At 36.7% G+C, this 15,065-nt stretch overlaps 2 protein-coding genes across 2 annotated transcripts in view; one reads left to right on the top strand and one right to left on the bottom strand.

The window, feature by feature from the left end:
• Positions 1–118: 118 nt before the first annotated feature.
• Positions 119–11,257, bottom strand: efhd1 (EF-hand domain family, member D1). Its single transcript, XM_084127451.1, has 4 exons — positions 10,512–11,257; positions 5,222–5,369; positions 1,527–1,661; positions 119–360 (listed from the first exon to the last, which is right to left on the bottom strand). The coding sequence occupies exons 1-4, from the start codon at positions 10,790–10,792 to the stop codon at positions 226–228; spliced, it is 699 nt and encodes a 232-aa protein (XP_083983577.1). The 5' UTR covers positions 10,793–11,257; the 3' UTR covers positions 119–225.
• Positions 11,258–12,625: 1,368 nt separating this feature from the next.
• Positions 12,626–15,065, top strand: part of LOC311091490 (uncharacterized protein) — a 300,883-nt gene continuing 298,443 nt past the window's right edge. Inside the window, exons 1-3 of the mRNA XM_084127442.1 lie at positions 12,626–12,956; positions 13,653–13,763; positions 14,549–14,665. Of these exons, the coding sequence (XP_083983568.1) occupies positions 13,684–13,763; positions 14,549–14,665 (197 nt within the window). The 5' untranslated portion in view covers positions 12,626–12,956; positions 13,653–13,683. The remainder of the gene's footprint in view (positions 12,957–13,652; positions 13,764–14,548; positions 14,666–15,065) is intronic.

Here is a 15,065-nt window from a genome sequence, read left to right as displayed (position 1 = left end):
ACCAGTGAAACTAATTCCTCATGCATATTTCAGGATAGCTGTAAGCCACTAATAACGCTAATGATACTTGTTCAGTGTTACGCTGTGGTTTTGATTACACATAGGTGTGAGGTACAAGAAGCAGTGTGTGTGTGTGTGTGTGTGTGTGCATGCGTGCTTGTGCTTGTGTGCAAGTCAAATGTGCTCTCTAAAAGGCATAGATCTTTGTTTGTGATCTTAGGAGTTTTATGAACAGAATGTCGACTGCAGTTCTTTAAATGCGGCACGCCGTTCTTTTCTTTCAAGCTCCATCCTCTTCCTCTCTTCTTGTTCCTCTCGTATCTCCGCCTCGAACTTACTGCGCACAGACAGAGCCTGAACCTACCACAAACACACAGATAAAACACATTTCAATTATGTGTCTCATATGTTTACAACATTAAAATGAATGCATTGCTATTGCTGTAGTCGTGCTAAAACACTTTTAAATCAGTAAAATGCCAATTGTGTAGTGCAGGCTTATTCGTTTGAGGTATTATTCATCTTGTTAGGTGTGTGTCCCAAATCTGAAGCTGAAAAATTAAAACTAAAACCTTTAAAAAATGTCATTAATTGAAATAAAGCTTAAATAAATAAATAAATATATATATTAGAAGAAAGATTTAAAGGTAAAAAACTCTCTCAATAACTTAGAAAATTAGAAATTAGAATTAGAAAAATTAAGGCAAATTAATTTGCCTTAGGAATGAACTGAAATTAATAAGTTTTAAATTAATAAAATCACTGAAACTACAACTGAAATTAATATAAATTAAATCTAAATCGAAATATATGTATATTTAAAAAACTGCTGAAAATGGAAAAAAGTACACGAGAAAATTACTAAAACAAACTAAAATAAAAATGAAAATAGAAAAATAAAAGCTAATTTAAAAAATATGTATAAATACTATAATAGTCTAAATAATTATGAGAAATAATATATAATATAATATAATATAAAGTATATATAATAATATTAAAATACAACAATAAAAAAGTAGCCTACACTGAAATGTAATGTTAAATGGAACTAATCATTTAAATCTGAACAAGACGCTTCACAAATTTATACATTTATACATTATATTTACATTATATTTAATACAATGATATTAATAATATTTTAAAAGGTTAACATTAATTAAAATAGAATTTTTTTTATCTAAAAATTTTAGAAAATGCAAAAATACTCTAAAAATACTTTTAAAAGGTTCAAGCAGGAGATAAGAATAGTGCAAATGTTCCGGCTAGTTGCCTTTGTCAGAGTCAATTTAGGACAAGGGGATTCAATTGTCAAAAATATTCGCAAATCCATGATCTATAATAATGTAACCCTCTTTAACTGAGTGTGTGTTCTTTACATATTCCAACCTTTCATGTACTTACACTATATGAACACAAGGGGGAGACTGAGGCCAAAAATCATCTTCTGAAGAACATGGGAGTAGTGCTTTCCCATGCATGAAAACTCTCTTTCACATGAAAAGATATAAAAACCCACAAACCTTGGCCTCAAAGAAGTCCCTCGCTCCAAGAACGCCCTCAGTCGAGACGTCGATCTCTGAGAGTCGAGCCAGAGCCATCAGCCCGCTCTCTTCCTGCAGCTCACCTGCCGCGGCCCTCCGGAAGATCAGCAGGAACTGACACACAGATCCAGACATTTGGATTATAGGGAAGTTTCAATAGCTTTAAAGGTTATCAGTATATCATGGGAGGGTGCATTTCTATTCGATTCTAAAAATAAACACAAAAGCATATGACATCAGTTGGCATGTCAGCACATAAACTAAAAGTTCAGCTGTTTTTATTTACCACAAAATGAAAGGCACTGCAGATATTTTGCTTTAAATGATAAGCAATAAGCCCTTTTTATTTAATCGATCTTTAGATCATATCCACACAGAACTGATTTCATTGAGGGGAAGGGGGAGGTCAAAAGAATGACCCTATATCAGGCTCCCCCCTTTCTATGCACAATCTGTGTGTGTGTGTGTGTGTGTGTGTGTGTGTGTGTGTGTGTGTGTGTGTGTGTGTGTGTGTGTGTGTGTGTGTGTGTGTGTGTGTGTGTGTGTGTGTGTGTGTGTGTGTGTAATCTTATCCATTTGGAATGTCTGTCCAATCACAAGAGTCAGAGCAACATCTGACAGACAACAGACTCACTGTACTTAAGACACAGCTGCACTATCACCTGTTTGAGTGTGTGTGTGTGTGTGTGTTAGAGAGGGTTGGGGAGGGGGGGTTGATGTGGATACGACAGTTAAAATATAAATGGTACTAATAAGTCAGGGTTTTTTTTTATCTTTTAGATGCCACAGACCCCAAATATCATTAACCTCATGTGAGGGGCCCCCGTTTTAAAATATAAAGGGCATCTATCTTTTATTTACAACCAGCTTATACACTATAGATATAGAAAGGGACCAGAGAAACTTATATATATATATATATATATATATATATATATATATATATATAAAAAATTGGATTAAAATAAATGAATATTATATATACAGTATCTCACAAAAGTGAGTACACCCCTCACATTTTTGTAAATATTATATCTTTTCATGGGATAACACTGAAGAAATGACACTTTGCTACAATGTAAAGTAGTGAGTGTACAGCTTGTATAACAGTGTAAATTTGCTGTCTCCTCAAAATAACTCAACACACAGCCGTTAATGTCTCTGGCAACAAAAGTGAACATGTCCAAATTTGGCCCAATTAGCCATGTTCTCTCCCCGGTGTCATGTGACTTGTTAGTGTTACAAGGTCTCATGTGTGAATGGGGAGCAGGTGTGTTAAGTTTGGTGTTATCGCTCACACACTCTCTCATTCTGGTCACTGGAAGCTCAACATGGCACCTCATGGCAAAGACCTCTCTGAGGATCTGAAAAAGGAATTGTTACTCTACATAAAGATGGCCTAGGCTATAAGAAGATTGCCAACACCCTGAAACTGAGCTGCAGCACGTCCACGGTGGCCAAGACCATACAAGCGGTTTAACAGGACAGGTTCCCCTCAGAACAGGCCTCGCCATGGTCGACCAAAGAAGTTGAGTGCACGTGCTCAGCATCATATCCGTATGAGTGCTGCCAGCATTGACACAGAGGTTGAAGGGGTGGGGGGTGCTCAGACCATACGCCACACACTGCATCAAATTAGTCTGCATGGCTGTCGTCCCAGAAGGAAGCCTCTTCTAAAAATGATGCTCAAGAAAGCCTGCAAACAGTTTGCTGAAGACAAGCAGACTAAGGACATGGATTACTGGAACCATGTCCTGTGGTCTGATGAGCCCAAGATAAACTTATCTGGTTCAGATGGTGTCTAGCGTGTGTGGCGGCAACCAGGTGAGGAGTCCAAAGACAAGTGTGTCTTGCCTACAGTTGAGCATGATGGTGGGAGTGTCATGGTCTGGGGCTGCATGAGTGCTGTCGGCACTGGGGAGCTGAGCTTCACTGAGGGAACAATGAATACCAACATGTACTGTGACATTCTGAAGCAGAGCATGATCTCCTCCCTTCGGAAACGGGGCCGCAGGGCAGTATCCCAACATAACGACCCCAAACACACCTCCAAGACGACCACCGCCTTGCTAAAGAAGCTGAGGGTGAAGGTGATGGACTGGCTAAGCATGTCTCCAGACCTAAAGCCTATTGAGCATCTGTGGGACGTCCTCAAGCGGAAGGTGGAGGAGCGCAAGGTCTCTAACATCCAGCAGCTCCGTGATGTCGTCATGGAGGAGTGGAAGAGGACAACCTGTGCATCTCTGGTGAACTCCATGCCCAGGAGGGTTCAGGCACTGCTGGGAAATAATGGTGGCCACACAAAATATTGACACTTTGTGCCCAATTTGGACATTTTCACTTAGGGGTGTACTCACTTTTGTTGCCAACGGTTTAGATATTAATGACTGTGTGTCAAGTTATTTTGAGGAGACAGCAAATTTACACTGTTGTACAAGCTGTACACTCACTACTTTACATTGTAGCAAAGTGTAATTTCTTCAGTGTTATCCCATAAAAAGATATAAAATATTTACAAAAATGCGAGTGGTGTACTCACTTTTGTGAAATATGTATATGTATATGTGTGTGTTTTCTATTCACTATTGTAATGTACAGTTGAATATATTATTTACACATTGTAGTTATTTATTTATTTTATTATAATCACATTTTTATGATTTTTATTATTCATTCATCACATTTATTTTAATCAAATTTATTTATGTGCTTATTTATTTTAATCTTATTTATTTGTATACAGTTTTTCTCTAGACCTCCTGTCACTCCCTTGCGGCCCCCAGTTTGAAAACTTACAATACTCAGAATGTGTTTTTGTCGATTATAGGTATTATTTGTCGATTCCATATAAAATACATTTTAAGTCATTAAATATGTATGGAAGTCAGTTTTGCATTACTAAGTATTACTTAAATCCTTAAAAAGCTATATATTAGAATATCATAGAGACCATTATGTGTGTGTTCTAGTGGTTGTCTATGGCCGTGTTTACACCTGGAATTAAGATGGGCTTTGGTCGATCGGATCACAAGTGGAATCTTGTGTAAACGCTCACGTGGTCGAATGTGTTCAAACAGCCACAAACAAAATAAAACACCTACTCTCCGCCTCTGACTTCCTCCATTAGATTGAAAGATCTGAAAAAGCCCATACATTTACCCGGCCATAGACCCTCACATCAAAGAAATCAGGACAGAAGCGGTTGAAAGTGGACGAAATAGACGGATTTAAACACCAGGAGTAAACGGGAATGTGTCTCCCTCGTCCACTTGTGATCCGATCGACCAAAACACATCTTAATACCAGCTGTAAACAGGGCCTATGATATTCTGATTGCTACGTGTGTGTCGCCCCTTTTCCATGTAAGTCTATAGGATTATTTGGCCCATTTTATCCTCCGCCAGGTGAAAATTGACTAAGGTGATTAAATCTTATTGACATTTAAATGAAGCCACATCAGAGCTGCATTCAGAGATAGAGATTTTATCTCTTACAGACCTCTCAAAAAATGTGCTGTGATCGTATCATTTAAGTAGAAGAGTCTAAAGTGGTTTCCATGGAGGGTAATCTCTGAAAAGATTTAATCACCAGATTAAATCAGTAATCATCAGGGACGATGATAGTATAGATTAAAACAAAGCTGTAACTATAGCATGAAAAAGACACATGCACACCTCTCTGTAGCTGAGTTTGCCGTCATAATCTTCATCCACCTCCTTGATCATGTTCTTCAACCCCAGATGAGTCTGTGGAGCTCCAAGTTTCTCCATCATCATCTTCAGCTCCATCAGATCAATGAAGCCGTCTTTACCCGAGTCAAATCTACACACAGATACATATACAAACAGGAGCAGTTCACCTGGAATTAATGTTCTGTTATAAATGACACACATTTTGTACTGTTTTTCCATTTATGACGACGAAATATCTCTCCATTATCGGGAAATGGCTTCATAAGACTTGTAATATAGGGCAAAAGTCTTATGGACTGTTTTAATGGTTCTTTGTTGTTGGAGAGTTTTGGAGAAAAATTCTGGATTACAAGTTTAGAACAACTTAATGATTTATGTGACTGTTCAAAGGTTTGGGATCAGAATTTTTTTTAAGAATTAATCATTTTAATAAGCAAGGATGCATTAAATTAATCAAAAATAACAGTTAAGATATTTATAATGTTACAAAAAAAATCTATTTCAGATAAAACTTTTATTTTCTATTCACATTTTTCTAAAACACATTTATGCAGTTTCCACACAAATATAAAGCAGCACAACTGTTTTCAACATTGATAATGATCAGAAATGTTTCTTGAGCATCAGATCATCATATTAGAATGATTTCTGAAGGATCATGTGACACTGAAGACTGGAGTAATGATGCTGGAAATACAGCTTTGATCACAGGAATACATTACATTTAAAAAAAATACTCAAATAGAATTATAATATTTTAAATCATAATAATATATCACAATATTACTGTTTTTCTGTATTTTGATCAAATAAATGCCACCTTGTTGAGCAGAAGAGACTTCTTTCAAAAACCTGAAAAATCAACCTTATCAACCTCAAACTTTTGAACTTTTATCAATGCTAATTGCATTCTAGCATCATATGGATCATATCAAGCTTCTACTGACACTCAGAAGTGCCCGTTGACATGAAGATATCCAGCAGAACCGCAGGTGAAGAGTGACGGCAGAAACAGCAGGAAAAAGAGGATCTAACGGAGGAGTGTATTTATAGAGTCTCACCCAGCTGTTGCCACACCAACCAGCAGGATCGCATGTGTGTGCGAGAGAGAGAGAGAGAGAGAGAGAGAGAGAGAGAGAGAGAGAGAGAGAGAGAGAGAGAGAGAGAGAGAGAGAGAGAGAGAGAACACTGTGTTTGTCTTGAACACTGTGAAAGTGGAGAGGCTGAGATTGAAGGAGTGTGCACGTGTTTCTATTTTGGTTTGAGTGATGCTTTTAGAGAGAACAGGCTCATGGTGGCAGAAAAGTACAGGTGAGCATCGTCTCATCTCTCCTTCTCTCCCTCTCCGCAGAGGAAAGAAAATCATGAATGAGAGGCCATTTTATTCTCCTAGACAGCAAAATGGAGAAAGTTTAATGCGTCACACTGGACTTTCCACCAAAAAAAAAAAAAAAAAAATTCACAATAACCTCACATGACTGTTAAAAGTGATCTCAATAACATCTCAAACTCTGCTCAAGAGACTTAACGAAATCAAAGTCAAATGTCATTATGAGCTAACATCCCACATAGGAGGGAATGTTCTCAGAAATTTGGCTAACATTCTGGCAAGGTTTTCACAAAGTTATGAACAAACGTTCTACCAGTTATATGGTCTTTAATACTGTTCTCAAAACGTTAGCACAAAGACATTATTTATACATTGTTCTGAGACGTTTAGTTTATCTAACGTTTTTAAAAGTTACGACTAGTTTCAGAACGTTCAAAGAATATTCAGAAGCAACGTTCCCATAATGTCTGCAAAGTGATAAAACGTTCCCTTATCGTTTCCAACCCCCAAAAATATACATTTCAAACATTTGAAAAAACTTGATGTTTTGAACGTTAAAAAATGAAGTTTTCATAACTTTAGCAGACCGTTAGCAAAACGTTCTTAGAACATATGTTTGTTAACTGGGACAATAAATAACTAATGTTAACAAATATTTAAAAAAAAATACTGTAACAAATGTATTGTTAGTTAATGCATTAAATAACGTTATACCATGGTCTGGGTGAATACTCGATTCTGATTGGCTGCAGGGTGTCCATTAAAAAGTGATAGAGGACAAACCGTCAGGCGTAACCAGGGAAACCAAGTTATTGTTTGTAAAAACCTTAGATTTCGATTGTAAAACTAATTAAAATATAAACTAATGTTTTAAAAATGTGTTATTTGGCAAGTGACCATGGTATAAGCGGGTTAATGCCCTTCGAGGTGTCCATTGTCAGGTATTAATGGACTTTGGTGAACCTCCGCTAACCGCTGCACGTCGGACGGTTCACGCCTTGCCATCGTCCATTAATACCTGACAATGGACACCTCGTCGGGCATTAACCCTTACTTAACTAAATGAATCTTCTTGAAGTGCTATCTGAGCTGCAGTCCATATTCATTTTAGATTTCTATACTATTACTATATAATTCTCATATTCATGTTTTAATTTCTCCTAAGGTATTTTAAAGAGAAAGCTCTGAGACGATGTGAATGTTTATCAGGCTGTTTCATATCGTTCCTCTGAACGGCCGTCTAATCTCGTCTCCTTCACACATTGTTTCTGGAAGGTCATTAACAGCTCAACCTTCGTCGTTAAAGTCCTGCATAAAAGCCTTTCAATTGAACCATTTCACGCAATATCCTCACTTTCTTTCTTTGCTGGATGTTGCTTTAACAGCCCCCACCAAGACATGCTCACACTCGCCTGTCCTGATTAAAAGACAACTGGGAATCTGCTGACCAGAACAACAACTGCTTTCAGCAACTGGCAGCACACACTCCTACACACACGGCTCGAAAAATGTGTGTGGATGCATGAAAACACAAACTGCCCTGACGTAATTGCGGGTGCATGGCATGTGTTTGTGTGTGGACGTTTTCTTTGTCCTCTCTGGTTTCCTGCTGGTATTTATAGATGCCAAAGCTCGGGGCAGAGATTCAACTATAGAGCCTGGCATTCAGAGCGCTGCAGTCCAGCAACGGGACTCAGGCTGATCCGGGATCTGTTGCTGACTGCAGATGTGCTTAGAACTGCCATTATGAACTACTTGAAGCAGGTCAGGGTTAACAAGATGACCCGCTGTATGAGCGTGAGAGAGAGAGAGAAAGAGAGAATAACAAAGAGAAAGAGGAGGATGAGATTGGCATGTTGGTCCTGCCGCCTGCATGCCGGCCACATTCCAGGTCAACACCCCTCCCTGCGCTGAAGTGGCACGGGTGGAGAGGATCAAAAATATGCACATTTATACATAGAAATTATACATCACAGTTCAAAAGTTTGAGGATGGTAAGATTTTTGTAATGCTTTTTGAAAGAAGTCTTATGCTCACCAAGACTGCATTTATTTGATCAAAAATACAGTAAAAATAGTAATATTGTGAAAACATGTGTACTATTTAAATTAACCGTTTTCTATTTGAATAAACTGTATTTAAAATGTAATTTATTCCTGTGATCAAAGCTGTATTTTCAGCATCATTACTCCAGTCTTCAGTGTCACATGATCCTTCAGAAATCACTCTAATATGATGATTTGATGCTCAAAAAACATTTATTATTATTATCAGTGTTGGAAACAGTTGTGCTGCTTCTTATTTCAACTTAAACGTAAAATTTGTGGAACCTCACAAAATATTAATCTAGATAATGTGAATATATAATCTATCTATCTATCTATCTATCTATCTATCTATCTATCTATCTATCTATCTATCTATCTATCTATCTATCTATCTATCTATCTATCTATCTATCTATCTATCTTGTACACTGTGCTAATTCATAAGTAGGTGTGAGTTGTGTTTATGAATGTTAACTCTGCTGTTGCTTTTGACCCATTTTCCTCTTATACATGACATCTTTTTTCATCTGCTGAAACTGGGCTGAGCTGATCTGAAGTGGGCCAGAGTACGCACTTCTGTGACTTAAACTGACACACCTTGCAGTCCTGACGTAACCTAGTCCTACGGGACACACACACTTAGTTATCATTGTTTTATACACTACACACTTTGGGTTGGTTTCCTTTAACACAATATAATCATCTCGACTGAACCTCACAGTTAATGATGTTTCTAGAGCACATTTCTAGAACTATTTTATATAATAAATCATCTCTCTGATCTTGTTGCCGTAAGGCTAAATTAACATTGGGATTCTCTAAAAAAAATCTATTAACATCTTTATGCGTGCATATTTCTGGCAAAACCATGATCTGGCAGCAGAGGTCGACACGCAGAAACAAAGTCTTTGAGGTGAAACACATCCCAGGATTCTCCTCACATCAAACCCTGGAGAGTTTGCTTGTTATTGTTGCACTAGCAGAGATCCGGTTCTGAATTTGATGTGATTAAACAAACAAAAATATCTAATAATAGGATGAAAATGATTTTTTTTTTTACTTTATCCATTTCTCAACTCTGCATGAAACCAAAGAGACCCTCTCTCATCATAGACTCCTCCAAACACACGCACAAACAGACAAAGATGGCATTGTTGCTCATGGAGTGGGTTCCATGGGGACGCAGGGTTTGTGAGTGGACCCTTGTACTGAAATAATGAGGGAAACCAGGACAATGGCTGTTCAGAGAGAGGGACGCCACAGAAAAACATTATTTTGGCACAGTACGAGGATGCTCAGAGACAGAATTCTTGTTAATTTAATGTGAGCTTCAGAATGTTTATTTCTTGCTTACACTTACTATTCTTTCTTTAAAATAATATTCTATAATTTAACTTTTCTTGTGTGTGTGTTTTTTGCAATACAAATTCCCATAAAGCTGCGAGGGAGTGTGTGCCCTGCATAGGTTTTTTATTTTTTAAATTACTATATGCTAACACTATCTGTTTAATTTACACTCGTTTTTTTATGTTATTTCATTTCATACCATAGAAATACAGTTTTTATGTCATTAAAGCACAGTAAATTGGAATATAAATTTAATAAGATGATTTAGAAAATAACTAATAAAGAAAATTATACAAAAAAATCAAGAATATTCAATAATGGATTTAATTTGAGTGATGCATCAACATTCCTTCTGCTCCAAGAACACAATGATCCCAAATCTCTCTCTCTCTCTCTCTCTCTCTCTCTCACACACACACACACACACACTTCACTCTTGTTATAATAATGTTCACTACACCCATAACTTGATTAACCTGAAGAAATCTTAATTTAGATAAATATATTTAATAACGGTTGAGCTTTGATGAAGTGATAGTGAACTGACCTCTTGAACATTTTCTCCATGTCTTTGATCTGTTTGCGGGAGAACTCTTTAAACTCGGTGTAGGGGTTGAAGACCTTCATCTGCTTGGCTTTCGTCGTGCCGTCATGGATGTCCAGCCTGCGGTTGAGTTTCTCCGTCAGTTCAGAGGTGGCGTCGCCGTTCACGGCAGCGGGAGCGGGAGCGGGTCTCTCCTTCTCCTCCTCCGCTCCTGTGTGCACCGGTGACTCGGGTTTGGTGTCCAGCCTGCGCTGCAGCTTCAGTGCGAGCTCCTCGGATGACATTGCGGACTGTGAATGTGATGCTCTGCCTCGCACGATCAGCTGAACTGAACACTAGTCTCGAGGTGGGAGAGAGGCGGGGCTGCGGAGAGTCTCTTTAACGTGATCTTTCAAGTCCAATGGGAATAGTGTAAAAAGTGACGCTATAAGAGTCTGATAATAGAGCTCTGATGGAATTATGTTGCCTTTTTACACAATGGATTAGTGTAGATATTGAGGTTCTAATATATAATATTTATAAGACTAAGAAAAAGTTTTGCGTTGGCCGGGAATCGAACCCGGGTCAACTGCTTGGAAGGCAGCTATGCTCACCACTATACCACCAACGCGTGCTGAAAAGCGGTTTGCTAGTCGGAACCAGTCCTAGTCATACAGTTTTGACCTTTTTCCTTTACAGATTTTTACGACTGAATCTATCACTCATATTTATTTTTGATAAACATTTCTGTGTTAAAATTAAGTGAATCTGACGTACACCAATCGTTAAATGACATTTAAGCTGTACGAGTATCGCATGCATCGCACATCAGCATCGACCTTGCGTTTCTGAAGCTTTATAAGCCTAATTGCGACCCCTAGTGGTCACAGTTTTCATTACCGTCTATGTCATTTCTGTTAAATACAGTCATGCAATAACCATGCAAAATAGCAAAATAACTCATGTCTGTCTAAACCAATATTATTTCAGACCCAAATTTGTGATTTCCATGCAGGATATTACTGGTACAGTACTTTTTATTTAAATAATAAAAATCACAGTGGTTCAAATTAATGAACAATAATTTATGTTGGAAATGCCAGCTGGAAACAAGTTACATTTTCTACACTGTATTTGGGAATGTAGTCTGGTCAAACCATTTTGGATACAAGTTATGGATATTGTTCGGGCAAAAATTTGGAACAGCTTCTTCTGAACACAGTGGAAACTGAATTGATAATCCTAAAAAATGGTTTGATTTGGTGATCATAGACTTTCATTGAATAAATAAAACAAAGTTCATAATATTTAGTAATCAGCAAAGTAATAACAAAGCTAAAATTAGGATTAATAATGAGGAAATATAAATAAAATAAATTTCTGGGCGTTACTAGATCATAACTTTGCTGGAAACCACATGAATAATGTAAAAGCAAAAATGTCTAAATCCAATACATTATAGAAACAAATAGAACATAACATATTTTGAATGAAAACTCATTAAATATATTGTATTGTTCACTGTTAATGTGCGGAGGTGTGGGGTAATTTACTTCCAAATTGTATTCGGAGGCAGTTCGAGAAAGTCAGTATAAACTTTATGTGTATACGTTCAAAAAATAAGGACAAGAACAATTGTGACAAGGAATTAAAAATGTGTAGCTCACTTTGTAAATTCAAGAAAATATTTTAAAAAATAAGTTGATAAATAATTATAACTCAGTAGCCTATTAATAAATTGTAAATATTATAAATATTATAATATAATAAATATTAGTAAATATTTAAACTATTGAATTAATATCTGAAATATTTTAATATACAATGAAATATGATTATTATATTATTTTACGATTATTGTTTTCATGAAAGAAATACTAACACTACTTTCAATAAAATGCAAAAAAAAGTGCATTTTGGGAGAGTGAGGGTGAGAGTGAGGGTGAGAGTAAATAATATAATTATTATAGTGAATAATAATTTATTTATTATTAAATAAATAATGCATTGTTTCATTATTTATTACTTATTTATTATATAAATTACACCATCCAATGTGATATAAAATATCACATTTAGTCTATGTGATCTTAACTCACTAGTAGAAGTCGAAAAACAAGACATTTCTCCTTTAAGACAAAACGAAAGTAAAAGTGCCACAGCACAGACGGCTTCTGTGTGTGCTTTGACGCACCTTCAGATTTCACATTTATATTTGGACTCTGTCGTCTATTTTTTGTCTGATCAGGTCCTTTACGCGTCTAATATTATCAGCTTATCAAGGATTGGTTTGGATTGGATTGTTTTTCGATTTAGGCTTTTCAAAAATGTTCGACGCAACTGCTCCGTTGCTCTCCGCCAACAACAATGATTTCCATTGCAGAAGAAGGCTAGGCTAAGCTAGGCTAAGCTAGGCTAGCTGCTAAGCTACTCACAGAATTCAGAACAGTAGCAAAATAGATTAAGCTGGTAAGTGTGCTTGCCTTGACTCTGACTTTTTATTCATGTATTTATTTTCACCTGAGGCAAAGGAATTATACTAGTTATGAGATAAAGTAAAGTGTGATCATTGTTAGGCCTCAATTTGTGTAACTGACTTGTTTTCGTCATTAGAAACTTGACATGCGTGGACACTTTCCTAAATCCATTATTTTGGGAGTGGATACAATTTTATTTGTAATCTTCTTTCAATTGTGCCTATTCAACATTAATTGTAGTTGACAGCCTCCTTGTTTTCACGTAACGTTAGGCTAACCATTATTTACAAACGCAGTTAAGTTTTGCATTTCATGGCTTTCAGTAGGCTGTACTTTGTAGTAAAAAACTATGCAGTGTGCACAGGATAACTAAATAAATATATAAGATTTGACAGTTTTTAAAAATGATTATGTTTCTCTAAAATTTCATAGTCCAGATATTTTTTTGTTCAGGTCATATATACTTTGGCAATTCACTTTGAGTGTTACGTGTCTACATATAACGGATGTGTTCACAGTATTTTTCCTGGATTGAACCTTTGTGTGTTTATTTTACCAATAGCCCCTCTTATTAGTTTCATGTTTGTATCTCATGTAATAAAATAACTGTTTGTTACCATTGTGTGCTGTGTATAACCATCCATTATTACATAAGAATAATTTAATTTATTTTTTCTGTGTATCAAAGGGCGAAACCAGATGAAGCCTCCAGCTCTGCAATGCCTGTCTCTAACAAGCAATCAGACGATGGACCGATCTATTGTGTTCGAAATGGAACCTCTAGATTTATGGAAGAGAAGTATGACAATTTAGATGGATATGTAGTGTGTTATTTGTTTAATAAATAAAAATAATAATTTGTCAAGTCTAATCTAGCATAGTTTGCTTGCCTCTTGTAGATTGTTAAACCTGTTTTCTCTCCCATCCTGAAAGTTTGAGATCAAATGACACAACAGCTCTATAGCACCTTCATACTCTGGCCTTTCCTAAGCGTTATTGTCATAAAGACTGAGTTTTAAAGCTACATGTAAGTTTTGGCCCTCTGGCAGTTTAACATAGTTTTGGTAATTATGTGAGTTGGACTTTAGTGCTGTAAATTCTGTGGATGTATCTGAAGGTTTAAGGCGTGCATGTGTTGCAATGGCTACAGGTGATCATCTTATCAGAGTGAATGTTACTAACAACAATTACATCCATCCCTCACTCTCCAAAGAAAAATGAAAAGGATGAATATCCTCACACCCTCCACCTACAGTAGCCAGTAACCATTTTTTTTAATTCACACGTTGCAAAATCTGTGAAATATGTTCTGAGATTATTAAAGGCTTACCGTAGTGGCTCGAATTAAGGCAAAAACACAGTTTGGAATTAAGCAGATTGTTGTTCTAACAAAATAAAAATGGACATGGTGTAGCTTTAAATGTTAGAAAAATGCTAGTTTATGAATAGATGTTTTATGGTATATTTAGAGGATTTGTAGAACCTTCAATTACAATAATATTTATGTTTGCAACTTGCTTTTATCAGACTTAACATATTATTAATTCAACTTTTACAAGACACTTTTGTCTCCATGTACCAAAGGGCGAGACCAGATGAGGCACCCTCTCCAGCACTCTCACTCCTGTCAGCAAAGAGTGATCAGTCAATGGATAGACCCATTGTGTTCAACAGTGGCGCGCAAAGTTACATGGGAGAGAAGTATGAGAACTGAAGATATTGGTTGAAGATATTGTGCTTTTTGTGTAATAAAGAAGCTACAAAATTATTATTAGCTACAAAACTGCATGTTTGGTATAGCGTAACTCTTGTGCAATGTTAAAGGGGACCTATTATGCCCCTTTTCACAAGATGTAAAGGCACAGGGGGCGGAGCTTCACGAGCTCACGCTCATCAGAAACCATAGATATTATATAATAAATGCTATATGTCTCGTGCGCGCTGCTGGCCAATGGAGGTCGACGTCTGCACGTGGCGGCCATCTTGCCACAGACAGCTCGCTCACTATTTTAATGGTGCATGCACTTTTAAATAACCATAACTTGCTCAATTTTCTACCGATTTTCAAACGGTTTGGTTTGTTATAAACGTCAGAGATGTA

Source organism: Abramis brama (genome assembly GCF_963993115.1).
Source record: "Abramis brama genome assembly, chromosome: 10".
Lineage (NCBI taxonomy): Eukaryota > Metazoa > Chordata > Actinopteri > Cypriniformes > Leuciscidae > Abramis > Abramis brama.
The sequence above is the reverse complement of the archived record's forward strand: the minus strand, read 5'-3'. Positions and strand labels throughout refer to the sequence as shown.